The sequence below is a fragment of the Phyllobates terribilis genome, unplaced genomic scaffold (genome assembly GCF_046119375.1).
Source record: "Phyllobates terribilis strain yellow unplaced genomic scaffold, ASM4611937v1 Scaffold_12__6_contigs__length_324123572, whole genome shotgun sequence".
In the NCBI taxonomy this organism is placed as follows: domain Eukaryota; kingdom Metazoa; phylum Chordata; class Amphibia; order Anura; family Dendrobatidae; genus Phyllobates; species Phyllobates terribilis.
Genome location: NW_027362772.1, coordinates 65,516,810 through 65,534,247, shown reverse-complemented (window position 1 = coordinate 65,534,247; position 17,438 = coordinate 65,516,810). Strand labels below are relative to the sequence as shown.

Here is a 17,438-nt window from a genome sequence, read left to right as displayed (position 1 = left end):
TGATGTGCCAGGTCCTGTCTATGTTTCCTGCCTTGTGGTATCAGTTCCCGTGTCTGAACTGAGTCCTGTCTGTGTTCTCTAGCCAGCTGCCTTTCCTGGAGGCTGTATTTCCAGGCCCGTGTGAACACGCTCTTAGCCTGTTCCTTCTGCCCTCTAGGGGCCGTATACCTAGATCTGTTGTCTGTGTCTTTTCCCAGTGTCTGTTCCTGCCCTAACCATCTTCCAGCCTGTTTCCCGTTTCTCTCTACGCCCATATCTTCCCTTTTTCTGCAGAGTCTGAACTCGTACCTAACTCCTGCTCGTTGTCACTGTACTTCCGTTTGTGAGTTTGTGGTCCACTCGCTACTTCACTGCAAGTACCCTGTGGGTATCTGGTTCTGCCTTTCCCTTCCTGTCCGTTCCGTGTGAACAGAGCCCTGTCCCCTCTTCCCTGCCTTGCTCGCCGCTCCGGCGGTTTCTGCCTGCTCTGCCTTGCTCACTGCTCCGGCAGTCTTGCTCTGCTCTGACCCTTTGCTCACTGCTCCGGCAGTCTCGCTCTGCTTTGACCCTTTGCTCACTGCTCCGGCAGTCTCGCTCTGCTCTGACCCTTTGCTCACTGCTCCGGCAGTCTCGCTCTGCTCTTTCCCTTTACTCACTGCTCCGGCATTCTCGCTCTGCTCTGACCCTTTGCTCACTGCTCCGGCAGTCTCGCTCTGCTCTAACCCTTTGCTCACTGCTCCGGCAGTCACGCTCTGCTCTGACCCTTTGCTCGCTGCTCCGGCAGTCTCGCTCTGCTCTGACCCTTTGCTCGTTGCTCCGGCAGTCTCGCTCCGCTCTGACCCTTTGCTCGCTGCTCCGGCAGTCTCGCTCCGCTCTGACCCTTTGCTCGCTGCTCCGGCAGTCTCGCTCTGCTCTGACCCTTTGCTCGCTGCTCCGGCAGTCTCGCTCTGCTCTGACCCTTTGCTCGCTGCTCCAGCAGTCTCGCTCTGCTCTGATCCTTTGCTCGCTGCTCCGGCAGTCTCGCTCTGCTCTGACCCTTTGCTCACTGCTCCAGGCGGCCTTGTCCTGCTCTACTCTCGCTCACCACTCCAGGCGGTCTCGTCTTGCTCTGCTCTTGCTCGCTGCTCCGGGCGGCCTCACTCTGCTGTGTTTGTCCACCGCATCTGCGGTTCTGTTCCTGAGTCCCAGCCTGTACTGGGTCCTATCCACTCTGTGCTCCAACCTGTCGTACCTGCCAGTACTTCCCTGCCTGCACACCAGTCGTGCTTACCAACATCCACCTGCCTGCATACCGGCCGTACCTGCCAGTACCTCCCTGTTTGCATACCAGTCATGCTTGCCAGCATCCACCCGTCTGCATACCTGCCGTGTCTGCCTGTACCCACCAGTCTGTGTGCCAGCCTAACCTGCCTGTTCCTGTATTCCCCGGTGTGGGTCAACAGCCGTGTCCGGGGTCTGACCTGGAGTAGCACCTGGTCCCTCTGCTCGGTCCCTCCTTGGTGCACTGGCGTCGTATGCCGTCGTGCGACCTTGGTCGGATCGGGTGGATACTTAGTTTCGCCCCTCCAGGCATTCACTCTCCGGTACGGTCCAGTGGAATCACTACATATACACGCACACGCCAGTCAGCCCGGGCGTGTGCATTACAGATAGCAGCGTAACATAAACTCAAATCCAGTGTCTTTTCTTGGGAGGTGTATTCCCATGCACCTTTTCACACCCAGACATGAGTATGCGCTTCCTGATTTTGGCTATTTGCTCTTGTCCTCCTCCTTCTCCTCATCCTCCACCACTATATCACCAGGATGACCATGGTCCGTGATGCAACAGCCACATAAATTTTTTAAAGGGTGTTTACGATGCCCGTAAAAAAATTTTTTTATACAGTATGTTCATGTATACCCCCCAGGGGTAAATGTTTATCAGCCCATACACTTAGTGCATGGGCATTACAAGTATAGGAGGCCCACTCCTTTCTAATGGGAACATTTTTTTCATGAGGCCCTCCTCCACGTCTCTTCCAAGGGGCATTGGAGTGCCTCCAAATTTTTGGCAACCCTAGCATTCACTGCATAGGTAAACACTATGGGAGACCCACTTCCTAATAGTGGAAAATTTTTTCATGAGGCCCTCTACATCTCTTCCAAGGAGCATTAGAGTGCCTCCAAATTTTTGGCAACCCTTTGCATTCACTGCATAGGCAAACACAATGGGAGACCCACTTCCTAGTAATGGGAACATTGTTTTCAGGAGGCCCTCTGACCTCCACGTCTCTTCCAAGGGGCATTGAAGTGCCTCCAAATTTTTGGCAACCCTAGCATTCACTGCATAGGTAAACACTATGGGAGACCCACTTCCTAATAGTGGAAAAAATTTTCTTGAGGCCCTCTACATCTCTTCCAAGGGGCATTAGAGTGCCTCCAAATTTTTGGCAACCCTTTGCATTCACTGCATAGGCAAACACAATGGGAGACCCACTTCCTAGTAATGGGAACATTGATTTCAGGAGGCCCTCTGACCTCCACGTCTCTTCCAAGGGGCATTGGAGTGCCTCCAAATTTTTGGCAACCCTTGCATTCACTGCATAGCAAACACAATGGGAGACCCACTTCCTAATAATGGGAACATTGTTTTCAGGAGGCCCACTGACCTCCACGTCTCTTCCAAGGGGCATTGAAGTGCCTCCAAATTTTTGGCAACCCTTGCATTCACTGCATAGGTCAACACTATGGGAGACCCACTACCTAATAATGGGAAAAAATTTTCATGAGACCCTCTACGTCTCTTCCAAGGGGCATTGCAGTGCCTCCAAATTTTTGGCAACTCTTGCATTCACTGCATAGGCAAAGACAATGCGAGACCCACTTCCTAATAATGGGAACATTTTTCAGGAGGCCCTCCTCTAAGTCTCTTCAAAGGGGTATTGGGTTGCATTCAAATTTTCAAAGTGGTATTGGGGTGAGTCCAAATTTTGGGCAGCCCTGCCACTCACTGTGTGGCACCCCAGGGGTCTGGTTTCCACAGTAATAGCAGTATTACGTCTGTGAGCAGGTGGGAGGTCTCCTGGGCAGGAATCCTAAGCATGCCACACCTCCTGCCCAGTCCTGGGAGGGGAAGAACTTCCCCTACATAAACTGGGGCTGAGGCAGGGTTAGAGAGAGGAGTTCCAGACAGAGACGGAATCTGGTCTGGACACGCAGAAACAGGGACAGATAGACATCAGGAGCTCTGTAGGAGCCAAGGAGAAGCGTCAGGGGCTGGAGCTGTGCAGAGCTCGCCCTGGGAGAAGGTACTAAAACCGGACACAGGAGTCCGAGGCTGTGGGGACTAAGATATACCCAGCAGCAGAATCCATCCGGCAGGGGATTCCAGGTCCTCTGGCCATAAAAGCCCGGAGGCTCAGTCACAACGAAGGGACCAGCACCGCCATCCCGGAGCGGAGGCTAACAGAAGGCCCCAAGTCACCAGCCATACGGGTGAGCACCACACGGTATACTCAGGGACGTGGGCTACTTGTAACCGCTGACAGCAAGGTAGCCAGGAAAGAGTGCAGATTAACGGGGAGGCCTACAACTCCACCTGGCCAGGGGAACTCCTGCTTGCTCGCAGACTGACCAGGCCCCTTATACTAGCCAGTACTCCCGGGAGGGTCTGCCTTGTACCATCAGTAAAGACCCTGAACTGCACCACACGTCTCTGTGATTCCTTGCCGCACCAGCACCATTAGTACTGGGACGCTCACACCATCACTCCCATCATCTTCCACATTAGCTGCCCTGAGGCAATACTTCTCCCGTGGGCAGTCATCCCATACTCAGCTGCGCAAACAACATCAGCCTCAGCGGTCTGCAGCGCAGCGGCGGTCCCCACTGACCGCAATCCACGGGTGGCGTAGTCGGACACTTATTACAATACAAATAGACTGCCACTGGTTTGACCACCCTGGGCACGGACCGGGTCACCGCCACGGAGAACTACAACCCCCAGCGATCCGGCTCCGGGTATTCCCCCTGCACAGCAGCAGCAGCACAGGCCCAGGGGGCGCGTCAACTTTGGCGTAGTCGGCAGGATTTCGTGCCCGCAACCACCGGGTACTGCGTGCCTGAAAAAGAGACTTTTATACTTACCTGTGGTGAAGTTTCCCGCCGTCCGGAGTCGTTTCCCGCCATCCGGAGCCGATTCCCGCCATCAGACGCCATCTTGGACCGTTTCCCGCCGTCTTCTGCCTTCTTCCCGCCATCAGACGCCATCTTGGACCGTTTCCTGCTGTCTTCTGCCTTCTTCCCGCCATCCGCAGCTGCTTCCCGCCTTCGGACGCCATCTTCGGGACGCCGCACAGGAAGAAGAGGGGCGTGGACGCCGAAAGCGCGCGAGATCCGAAGCTCCGCCCCACACAGTGACGCTGCGCAAGGTCCTGGAAGGGAGGAAGAGCAACGCTGACGTCATCGGAGCGCGACGCCAGGTCCTCAACCCCGACGATCGACTGCGGAGCCGCGGCCTACGGAAGAAGAGCATCGCAAGGTAGGCCACGGTCCACTAGGGGGGAAGGAGGATGTCGGACACCGAGGGGAGCTCCACCGCCAGCGCAATTGCTGCAGCAGTCATGCCATTCACCATGCCCTATATCCCGGGGGCAACCTGGCTACCCCAGTACTCAGGGGAGTCACATACTCTAAATGACTTTAGAGAAAGACTGGATAGCCTCTTCCAGGTGTACCCCCTCACAGAAGAGCAAAAAGTGAGCATCCTGGTGGCCCAATTAATCGGGGCAGCCCAAAGGGAGGTAAAGTCCTGGCCACCTGGGAGGAAGAGGACTGTCAGAGACATACTAACCCGGCTGAAAGACACATTTGACACCCTTATTGCTTCCCGGTTACGGACACGCCGTGACCATCTCATGTATTTAATTGTTATTGTTTATACCCTGTTATGTTTTAAAAAAAATATATGTTTAGTCCGGGAGTACTAAATTTCACTAGGGGGGAATGTGGCACCCCAGGGGTCTGGTTTCCACAGTAATAGCAGTATTACGTCTGTGAGCAGGTGGGAGGTCTCCTGGGCAGGAATCCTAAGCATGCCACACCTCCTGCCCAGTCCTGGGAGGGGAAGAACTTCCCCTACATAAACTGGGGCTGAGGCAGGGTTAGAGAGAGGAGTTCCAGACAGAGACGGAGTCTGGTCCGGACACGCAGAAACAGGGACAGATAGACATCAGGAGCTCTGTAGGAGCCAAGGAGAAGCGCCAGGGGCTGGAGCTGTGCAGAGCTCGCCCTGGGAGAAGGTACTAAAACCGGACACAGGAGTCCGAGGCTGTGGGGACTAAGATATACCCAGCAGCAGAATCCATCCGGCAGGGGATTCCAGGTCCTCTGGCCATAAAAGCCCGGAGGCTCAGTCACAACGAAGGGACCAGCACCGCCATCCCGGAGCGGAGGCTAACAGAAGGCCCCAAGTCACCAGCCATACGGGTGAGCACCACACGGTATACTCAGGGACGTGGGCTACTTGTAACCGCTGACAGCAAGGTAGCCAGGAAAGAGTGCAGATTAACGGGGAGGCCTACAACTCCACCTGGCCAGGGGAACTCCTGCTTGCTCGCAGACTGACCAGGCCCCTTATACTAGCCAGTACTCCCGGGAGGGTCTGCCTTGTACCATCAGTAAAGACCCTGAACTGCACCACACGTCTCTGTGATTCCTTGCCGCACCAGCACCATTAGTACTGGGACGCTCACACCATCACTCCCATCATCTTCCACATTAGCTGCCCTGAGGCAATACTTCTCCCGTGGGGAGTCATCCCATACTCAGCTGCGCAAACAACATCAGCCTCAGCGGTCTGCAGCGCAGCGGCGGTCCCCACTGACCGTAATCCACGGGTGGCGTAGTCGGACACTTATTACAATACAAATAGACTGCCACTGGTTTGACCACCCTGGGCACGGACCGGGTCACCGCCACGGAGAACTACAACCCCCAGTGATCCGGCTCCGGGTATTCCCCCTGCACAGCAGCAGCAGCACAGGCCCAGGGGGCGCGTCAACTGCATACGCAATAACAGTATAGGAGACCCACTTTTTAGTAATGGGAACAATAAAACATAGCCGGCTGATGGCTCTCTAAGAATAGTGAGGGCCGAATGTTGGTCCTTTAAGAATAGTAAAGGCCGTCTGATGGCCCTATAAAAATAGGCTTTGTGACTTTCAGAGTCCCTCCATCATAAATGAAAAAGGATGTGTCTGATGATGTGTCACGCACCACATGGCCAGATAAGGTTGTAAAATGTTAAAATGACATTTCCTGGTGAATGCATTTGTCATGGTTGAAAGCAATGCAAAAGTGAAAAAACGCATCAAAAATGCTACGTGTGAATATAGCCCAAGGTGTGAAGGAGCATTTTTGCTTTTGGTTATTTATTTTGCTTTATATACAAGTCATTACCCTGGAAAGGATGTTCCTTAACATATTTCCTAGGAAAATCCATTTTGGTTTCGTTTTGGTATGTTTTATTGTGAGTCCGTAAAAGTGGTGTAATACCTCTGACAACTTTGTGGACAGCAGTGACCTGGGAGTCAGAAATGCTTCCAGGGGTCTTCCCCATGCTGTCCCCATGTCATTTGAGCACTGTTCAATCGATTTGGGCAATTTTTAGGCCCTCTGCAGACCGCCGGGGTGAACCGCCTGAAAAATGCTCGAGTTTCCCATGGACTTACATTGGGCTCGTTGCTTGGGTCGAGCACCCAAGTATTCCAGTGTGCTTGACCCGAGCATCGAGCACCCAAGCATTTTAGTGCTCGCTCATCACTACACCTAACACGCCCCCTGGGGCCGTGGGGTACTCGGTAGCCGGGCCGGTCTGTTCTATTGGGGTAGTCACGGTGGCAGTGACCCGGTCCGTGGCCCAGGGCGGTCAATAAATAAAGAAAAGAGGGAAATAAAGTTTTGGGGATAAAGTTTCTGACATCACCCGTGGTATGCGGCTATAGGTGGCTGCCGCTGTTGTTTAGTTCCACTGGAGCTGTTCGTGACGCAGCGGAGATGGTACAGCTCTCCACGGGTAGAGCTAGGCCTCAGGGCAGTTAAATGAGAGATTTAGGATGTTGGTGTTGTGCAAGGCAGATGACGCAGCAATTAAGTCAAGGACACAGCGGAGTGCAGTCTTCAAGTGTTTACTCACAGTTTTTACAGTGCTCCAGGTTACAACTGCTAGCCATGTTATAACAGCCCACCGAGTCCTGTGTCCTCCGGGGAAGTGATCCAGCCAACTGTCAGATAACTTGGGTGCACTTGATCGGGACCCCCTTCTTATGTACCTTCACGGGTCGTCTCTCTCTGCGCCGGCTCTCGCCCTCCTGCCCTGCGCCTCACACACAGTGTCCCGAGCAAGTGGCCCCGGGCCTTGTCGGGCGACGTCCTCTCTGTCCCCTTGGTCCTATATGGCCACCTTTTCAGCAAATGTGTGTGGTTTTTGGCTACGGCAGAGATACCGCAGTCTCCGGTTTGCTATCTGAGTCTTGCAGTCCTCCACTAGTCTGGGGTCGGTCCCCTACTGCGACCTGATCCCTTCACTGTCGGCGTGAACTCGGGCGCACGGGTGGGCTCCACACTTCCCGTGCCCCTAAGATCCTTTCTCTCTCTGGAACCCTCCTCACTGCTCCGGTTTTCTCTCTTCACTCCCTGTGACAGACTCCTGTCACCAATTGCTCTGACTGACTAACTGACTTTCTAGATCTTTCTACCCGTCTTTTTATACTATCTGTCATGTGACCCACGTCACCAACTGTCACTCTACGTGGTCCCCTCTACCTTCAGTCCTTCCTTCAGTGCTCCCCTAAACTACTTCCTCCACCCACATCTTCTACCTAGTTCCACCCTCCAGACTGGGACAGGGACTGTGCTCTCCCTCAGCAGCAATCTCGCCCTTCCCTACAGGAGCGATGTGGTGTTGGATGTGGGTGTGTGGGTCCCGGGTAGTGCTCCCTCCTTACCAGAGTGGGGTACCACACCTCTGGCTGAGATGCAGTACCTCTGTGGTGACTGGACCCGCAGGGGCGCCACACACCCTACTCATATCTACCACAGAACAGAGAGTGCAGCTCCAGAGTATAATACAGGATGTAACTAAGGATCAGTACAGGATCAGTAATGTAATGTATGTACACAGTGACTGCACCAGCAGAATAGTGAGTGCAGCTCTGGAGTATAATACAGGATGTAACTCAGGATCAGAAATGTAATGTATGTACACAGTGACTGCACCAGCAGAATAGCGAGTGCAGCTCTGGAGTATAATACAGGATGTAACTCAGGATCAGTACAGGATAAGTAATGTAATGTATGTACACAGTGACTGCACCAGCAGAATAGTGAGTGCAGCTCTGGAGTATAATACAGGATGTAACTCAGGATCAGTACAGGATCAGTAATGTAATGTATGTACACAGTGACAGCACCAGCAGAATAGTGAGTGCAGCTCTGGAGTATAATACAGGATGTAACTCGGGATCAGTACATGATCAGTAATGTAATGTATGTACAGTCATGGCCAAAAGTTTTGAGAATGACACCAAAATTATATTTTCACATGATCTGCTGGCCTCTGGTTTTTATTAGTGTTTGTCTGATGTTTATATCACATACAGAAATATAATTGCAATCATATTATGAGTACCAATAGGTTATATTGACAGTTAGAATGAGTTAATGCAGCAAGTCAATATTTGCAGTGTTGCCCCTTCTTCTTCAAGACCTCTGTAATTCTCCCTGGCATGCTCTCAATCAACTTTTGGACCAAATCCTGACTGATAGGAGTCCATTTTTGCATAATCAATGCTTGCATTTTGCCAGAATTTGTTGGTTTTTGTTTGTCCACCCGTCTCTTGATGATTGACCACAAGTTCTCAATGGGATTAAGATCTGGGGAGTTTCCAGGCCATGGACCCAAAATCTCTATGTTTTGTTCCATGAGCCATTTAGTTATCACCTTTGCTTTATGGCAAGGTGCTCCATCATGCTGGAAAAGGCATTGTTGGGCGCCAAACTGCTCTTGGACGGTTGGGAGAAGTTGCTCTTGGAGGACATTCTGGTACCATTCTTTATTCATGGCTGTGTTTTTAGGCAAGACTGAGAGTGAGCCGATTCCCTTGGCTGAGAAGCAACCCCACACATGAATGGTTTCAGGATGCTTTACAGTTGGCATGAGACAAGACTGGTGGTAGCGCTCACCTCTTCTTCTCCGAATAAGCTGTTTTCCAGATGTCCCAAACAATCGAAAAGGGGATTCATCAGAGAAAATGACTTTGCCCCAGTCCTCAGCAGTCCACTCCCTGTACCTTTTGCAGAATATCAGTCGGTCCCTGATGTTTTTTCTGAAGAGAAGTGGCTTCTTTGCTGCCCTCCTTGAAACCAGCCCTTGCTCAAAGAGTCTCCGCCTCACAGCGCGTGCAGAAGCACTCACACCAGCCTGCTGCCATTCCTGAGCAAGCTCGGCACTGCTGGTAGTCCGATCCTGCAGCTGAAACAGTTTTAAGATACGGTCCTGGCGCTTGCTGGTCTTTCTTGGGCGCCCTGGAGCCTTTTTGACAACAATGGAAGCTCTCTCCTTGAAGTTCTTGATGATGCGATAGATTGTTGACTGAGGTGCAATCTTTGTATCTGCGATACTCTTCCCTGTTAGGCCATTTTTGTGCAGTGCAATGATGGCTGCACGTGTTTCTTTAGAGATAACCATGGTTAACTGAAGAGAAACAATGATACCAAGAACCAGCCTCCTTTTAAAGTGTCCAGTGATGTCATTCTTACTTAATCATGACTGATTGATCGCCAGCCCTGTCCTCATCAACACCCACACCTGTATTAATGGATCAATCACTAAAATGATGTTAGCTGCTCCTTTTAAGGCAGGACTGCAATGATGTCGAAATGTGTTTTGGGGGTTAAAGTTCATTTTCTGGGCAAATATTGACTTTGCAAGTACAGTAATTGCTGTTAAGCTGATCACTCTTTGACATTCAGGAGTATATGCAAATTGCCATTACAAAAAATGAAGCAGTAAACTTTGGAAAAATTACTATTTGTCTCATTCTCAATACTTTTGGCCATGACTGTACACAGTGAGTACACCAGCAGGATAGTGAGTGCAGCTCTGGAGTATAATACAGGATGTAACTCGGGATCAGTAATCTAATGTATGTACACAGTGACTGCACCAGCAGAATAGTGAGTGCAGCTCTGGAGTATAATAAAGGATGTAACTCAGGATCAGTAATGTAATGTATATACAGTGACTGCCCCAGCAGAATAGTGAGTGCAGCTCTGGGGTATAATACAGGATGTAACTCAGGATCAGTAATGTAATGTATGTACACAGTGACTGCACCAGCAGAATAGTGAATGCAGCTCTGGAGTATAATACAGGATGCAACTCAGGATCAGTACAGGATCAGTAATGTAATGTATGTACAGTGACTGCCCCAGCAGAATAGTGAGTGCAGCTCTGGGGTATAATACAGGATGTAACTCAGGATCAGTAATGTAATGTATGTACACAGTGACTGCACCAGCAGAATAGTGAATGCAGCTCTGGAGTATAATACAGGATGCAACTCAGGATCAGTACAGGATAAGTAATGAAATATATGAAGATAATTTCTACATAAGATCTTTCATCCTTCATATATGCTGGATTCCCACTGTTTTAGATATCTTTGGTAACTTTTCAGCTTCATCTCATATACTGAATTTAGACAGCGGGTGAAAAAGAAGTCAGAGTTTGTTTTAGCTTGATCCTGTGGATACAGTTGAGCTTACATAAGAGTGGCATAAAAACAATAGGATATTTTTTATTTAAGACTATTTGCAAAGTTGAGTAATTTTCTTTTGGTGGAATAACAAAATGCAGCATTGCAGCACACACCTTTTCACTTTATCTTCTGCTCTGATTTACAGTCCATGTGTCTGGAGTGACCCTACGCAGTAATTCCTCCGGTCCGGTCATTGCAGAGAAGGAGGCAGTCTCTCTCGATTGTTCTTCCTATGGTACAGAAGTCAATTACGACTGGACACTGATGGGGTTACCATTGCAACAAACCCCCCGATATAACCTGATTAACGGTAACTCAACTCTTGTCATCAGTCCGGTGACGAGGAGCGATCAGGGAGCATTCACTTGTCGAGTCTCCAACTACCTGAACAGTCAACTAAGTAACCCCCTAAATCTAACATGTGAGTACACCGTCACATCACATAAAACTTTAAATGAATTGTCCACCCCGCATCATTTTCTGCACATCGAGACGGTTTCCAATGTATGTCTTTGGATGGAAAGCACGACGTACAAAAGCAAAAGAAAGTTCCACGACACTGATTTTTTTTAACTTGATGCCTCTGGATAGAATAGCACAGTCAATTACACAATCGTATCCAGCCGAAAAGATAGGCATATCGATATAAACCGTAAACCATTTCTATGGAAGCCAAAAGTTTTTTTTTGGATTCCAATAGATCAATGGAGGCTATGGATTTCCTGACACATACTGTATGCCAAATTTTGTTACAACCACCACGCTTACCCTCCAAGAAATGTACCTAAGGAGACTGAAGAAGTAGAAATCGCTGGGTCTCGAAGGCTTTGTCCAAAACATTATTTTACATATAGCTTACGATGGTCTAAAATCATTCAGCTTACTAAAACCCTGCTCCTCTCAACCACGCTGATACTTCCCTGATCTCCCACCCGTCTCTGTTGACCTGCCCCAAGAGATTTGTTGTCAACAAGACGTGACTTTTACCACCAAGTGTGAACACCATTGAGGTCACCAGAATTTGGCTGTAATGGTCGTACAGTACAGACCAAAAGTTTGGACACGCCTTCTCATTTAAAGATTTTTCTGTATTTTCATGACTATGAAAATTGTACATTCACACTGAAGGCATCAAAGCTATGAATTAACACATGTGGAATTATATACTTAACAAAAAAGTGTGAAACAACTGAAAATATGTCTTATATTCTAGGTTCTTCAAAGTAGCCACCTTTTCCTTTGATGACTGCTTTGCACACTCTTGGCATTCTCTTGATGAGCTTCAAGAGGTAGTCACCGGAAATGGTCTTCCAACAATCTTGAAGGAGTTCCCAGAGATGCTTAGCACTTGTTGGCCCTTTTGCCTTCACTCTGCGGTCCAGCTCACCCCAAACCATCTCGATTGGGTTCAGGGCTGGTGACTGTGGAGGCCAGGTCATTTGGCGTAGCACCCCATCACTCTCCTTCTTGGTCAAATAGCCCTTACACAGCCTGGAGGTGTGTTTGGGGTCACTGTCCTGTTGAAAAATAAATGATGGTCCAGCTAAACACAAACCGGAAGGAATAGCATGCCGCTGCAAGATGCTGTGGTAGCCATGCTGGTTCAGTATGCCTTCAATTTTGAATAAATCCCCAACAGTGTCACCAGCAAAGCACCCCCACACCATCACACCTCCTCCTCCATGCTTCACGGTGGGAACCAGGCATGTAGAGTCCATCCGTTCACCTTTTCACAGATTTCCACTGGTCTAATGTCCATTCCTTGTGTTCTTTAGCCCAAAGAAGTCTCTTCTGCTTGTTGGCTGTCCTTAGCAGTGGTTTCCTAGCACCTATTTTACCATGAAGGCCTGCTGCACAAAGTCTCCTCTTAACAGTTGTTGTAGAGATGTTTCTGCTGCTAGAACTCTGTGTGGCATTGACCTGGTCTCTAATCTGAGCTGCTGTTAACCTGCGATTTCTGAGACTGATGACTCAGATAAACTTATCCTCAGAAGCAGAGGTGACTCTTGATCTTCCTTTCCTGGGGCGGTCCTCATGTGAGCCAGTTTCTTTGTAGTGCTTGATGGTTTCTGCAACTGCACTTGGGGACACTTTCAAAGTTTTCGCAATTTTTCGGACTGGTACTGACCTTCATTTCTTAAATTAATGATGGCCACTGGTTTTTCTTTACTTAGCTGCTTTTTACTTGCCATAATACAAATTCTAACAGTCTATTCAGTAGGACTACCAGCTGTGTATCCACCAGACTTCTGCACAACACAACTGATGGTCCCAACACCATTTATAAGGCAAGAAATCCCACTTATTAAACCTGACAGGGCACACCTGTGAAGTGAAAACCATTTCCGGTGACTAACTCTTGAAGCTCATCAAGAGAATGCCAAGAGTGTGCAAAGCAGTCATCAAAGCAAAAGGTGGCTACTTTGAAGAACCTAGAATATAAGATACATTTTCAGTTGTTTCACACTTTTTTGTTAAGTATATAATTACACATGTGTTAATTCATAGTTTTGATGCCTTCAGTGTGATTGTACAATTTTCACAGTCATGAAAATATAGAAAAATCTTTAAATGAGAAGGTGTGTCCAAACTTTTGGTCTGAACTGTATATAGTAGAAAAGTCAACCCTGCTTGGTTTTGTAAAATTGTAGGACCCCTTTAACATGAATGTTTCCATCAACAGGGTCGCCGGAAGGAAATATTGAGTGCGGGGCAGAGCGTTTAGGTCAAAGTATCCAGCTTTACTGTTTATGGCCTGGAGGCTATCCACCGGCTGTTGTACAACTAATGTATGAAAACACGATTCTGAGTGGAACTGAAACAAGTACTACAGTAGTGCCAACCAACCGGTTTCCCCTTGGAACACAGCTGTCTTGCACTGGAAGTCATGCTGGATCAAATGATGTGTGTTCACTTGTAATCGGTAAGAACTAATGATCACCAACTTTCATGTAAAACATTGTTAACAAAGACACTGGCCCATTCTACCTAGTAAATCATATGGATATTATAGAGGGAGTTCTCTGCTTGAAATGTCTTGTATGAGCCATAGATATGCGTTTCCAATGACAAATTTAGATGTGCCAACCATCGCAGGAGTTAAAGACTTTTTTTCTGATTATTGGCCTAACCAAACGGAGCGTAACATAGACTAACAAGATATGAGTCATCATTGTATGACATCAATGAGGTTTCAGGTCATTGGCCTACACTAAGAATAGAATATCTTCTTACACAAATGAAGGACAAATTCTCCACATTACATACTGTGGTAGATCGGCTCACTTGGTTGCACGTAGAGGTAGACACAGGAACAATGTCTCTTTAAATCTTCTGGGGTTTATTAACAACACTGCTAAAACCACGACAATGTTATCAAAACAAACATGGCCTTCCCGGCCTAACAGGAAAAAGAAAACATAATGAATGGCACAGTCCTTGTAGCTTCGGGTACTGCTCTCTTCAGGAACAAACAACCCAAGGTTTAGCTTTCCTTCACGTGGCAATACAGCTCCAGAGCTTGTGCCTCCAGACCCACCCCACACCAAATGCTCTAAAAGGCAGGTAATTTATCCTCCCTCTCTACAGGTGTTTAATCACCCTAGCACAAAACATGGCTGATTAACCCTTTCTACACTTAGTGTCCTGGAACACTTTTTCTATGTTTATATTCTTGGAGCTAACAATCTTAGTGCTACACATCTTCTCTCCAGTACTTTGCCAGTCACTTTTTCACAATACAAACAGTAAAAACTCCCCAAAGGACTACCAGTTTAAAAGACTGGACAATCTCTTCCTACTCTTCCTAATTGTTCCATATTGCTGCACAAAATAAAAAAAAGTATATAGTAACTTCTGAGCAGTAACATCACCGTACTAGGTAATGTAACCGCTGCAGTACTCTCGATTTTGTCCTTCAGAGCAAAAGTCCTTGAAGTAGTAAGAAGGCCAAGAAGTAGGAAGAAGACCAAGGAGTAGATAGAAGATCAAGAAGCAGGAAGAAGATGAAGAAATAGGAAGAAGATAAAAAAGTAGGAAGAAGATGAAGTGGAAAATAGACAAAAAAGTGGGAAAAATTCCAAGAAGTAGGAAGATGACCAAGAAGTAAGAATAACACGAAGAAGAGGGAAGAAGACAAAGAAGTAGTAAATAGACGAAGATTTAGGAAGAAGACGAATACGTAGTAAGAAGACAAAGAAATAGGAAGAAACCAAGAATTACTAAGAAGACGAAGAAGACAGAAGTAGGGAAAAAGAAGAAGTAGGAAGAAGACGAAGAAGTAGGAAGAAGACGAAGAAGTAGGAAGAAGACAAAGAGGTAGGAAGAAGACCACACAGTAGGAAGAATATGAAGACGCAGCAAGAAGACAAAGACATAGGAAGAAGTAGGAAGTAGACAAAGAAATTTCAAAAAGACGAAGTAGAAAAAAGTAGGAAGAAGACAAAGACAAAGAAGAAGAAAGTGCGTTGCTTAAAGAGTATCTAACAACTGCTACCACACTGATACAATCAGAATGGATTGTTAAATAGAAATCTTAGGCTGGTGTACTTACTTTACTTTAAAAGCATTGTCAGAATGGTTGTATCATCATGATATTAAAATTGGCATCTTATGAGTTCAGAAAAAGAATGAGAAAGCTCATGACTCTAAGTATATGCACTCTCTGCCACTCCCCACCCCCCTGGCTCAACCTACAACTGCAGCTTGTACTGAGCTGTATAAAATTTCAGCAGCAGCAGGGAGGAGGGACACTAAGGAGTTATCAATTATGCTCGGTAGCTGGAGATTCAGCAGCACCAGGAAGGAGGTACATTAAGTAGCTATTAATAATGCTAGTTGGTGGAGATTCAGCAGCAGCAGGGAGGAAGGACAATGAGAAACTGTTAAGCTAGGTTTATGGAAATTCAACAGCAGGAAGGACACTGAGAAGCTGCCAATCAGGTTAGGTGGGTGGAAACTGAGATTAAATAGTTCAGATCATAGACTGTCAAATTACATAGAAAGACTAATTACAACGTAACTTTGTGATGTCCACAAAATACTTATCTCTGACCTAATATCATGTTTTTCAGATATACCACGGTCTTCTGGATTCATCAACGAAAGCATTAAAGCAGTCTACAAGGGGAACAGCGCCGTTCTATCAGTTACTCTAAACAGCGATAACGTTCCAGGAGCTCAGATCTTCCCTGCAAAGTTCTCGTGGGTCCGCCTTGACCCATCTCCATCCAAACTCTTCACCATGAAAGACATTGTCGTTATGTCTAGTGAATACTCATCATATATGATCATACTAGATATGAATGAGGGGTTTAATGGAAAATACATGTGCAAAGCCGAGAATACTATGGGAAGCAATTATTTTACATTCGTTCTCAATGTTAAGGAAGAAGGTATGAGATATTAAGAAAACATCTTGGTTTAGCTGGAATCAAATTATCACCCAACCCTGTGTGTTATTATTTGATATATTTGATATGTTCCATCATATTAAGAAAACACATCGCTAACTCCAACGTAAATGAAATGGTGCGCTACACATTGCTATCATGGTTCACCACACATTTCTACCGTGATTCACCACACATTTCTACCATGGTGAGAGATTTGTGTCTCTCAGTAATATAGGCTGGATGTAAGCTTTGTGTGTCTCTCCCAGTAATAAAAGCTGGAAGTGAGCTCTGTATGTCTCTCCTTATAATATAGGCTGGTTGTGAGGTCTGTGTGTCTCTCCCAGTAATATAGGGTGGATGTGAGCGCTGTGTGTCTCTCCCAGTAATAAAGGCTGGATGTGAGCTGTGTGTCTCTGTGACGCTCGCAGCCCTGCCCTGGGAAGATGGGGGGATACGCGGGGCTGGGTCCTATGGAAGGTGGGGTGCAGCCATGGCCTGGACCCGTCCCTTGCCCAGGGCCGTCACATTCAAAAGGATGTAAGGGCTATCAGGGTTGAGTGGTTGCTATTGACTACGCCACCTGTGGTACCTGGTGAAGGCCACCAGTGCTGCTGCAGTCCTCTGAGGCGGGATGTTGTGGCAGCCGACGTTGATACTACTCCCCACAGGCGGAGCAGGGCCTCAGGGCAGAAGACAAGGATGGCGGAAGTCGTAGTGTAGGATGTCTGGTGCTGCGCGGTGTGGTGCAGAAATAACGAGTCCGGAGGCCATAGGGGTCGACTTCCAGGGTTGTTTACTCACGGTGGAGAGTGCAGCTGCAAGGCTTCTCCCTGCTCCTCACGGAGTTCTGCGGTCACCAGGGACGGGGGTCCGACAACTTCCGAGTAATTCCAGTGCTTAATCAGGACCCCGCACCAGAGTGTTCCTAAACTTCAGACTGAGTCCTCTCCTGTCTGTGTGTGTAGATAGGCCGGGTCTCCCTCTGGACTACGCTCAGAAACAGGGTACGGGTGGCAGCTCCGCTCTGTCCGTTACCCGGTGGGATTCTCAGGGCCTGCCGGGCTTCCCTGACTAGGACGTGGAGTAGCAAAGTCAGGTGTCGGGGGCCGGTACCCCTTTTGCAGCAGGAATCCCTCTGAATAGATCAGAATAGCGAGGAAAGGTGGCGTATACTGCTCCGTCTGCATCCCCCTGGGATCCTTTTGCGGCGGAGCTACACTCCTAAGCTCCGGGCCTTCTTGGTCATGGTCCTTGACCGGGTTAAG

At 48.2% G+C, this 17,438-nt stretch overlaps 1 protein-coding gene across 4 annotated transcripts in view; it reads left to right on the top strand.

Annotated features, from left to right (window-relative positions):
- Window positions 1–17,438, top strand: part of LOC141172074 (cell adhesion molecule CEACAM1-like) — a 60,188-nt gene that overhangs the window by 11,512 nt on the left and 31,238 nt on the right. For all 4 annotated transcript variants that reach the window (XM_073655903.1, XM_073655902.1, XM_073655904.1 and 1 more), the window contains 3 exons: window positions 10,926–11,201; window positions 13,464–13,703; window positions 15,853–16,173. In XM_073655903.1, the coding sequence (XP_073512004.1) occupies window positions 10,926–11,201; window positions 13,464–13,703; window positions 15,853–16,173 (837 nt within the window). The remainder of the gene's footprint in view (window positions 1–10,925; window positions 11,202–13,463; window positions 13,704–15,852; window positions 16,174–17,438) is intronic.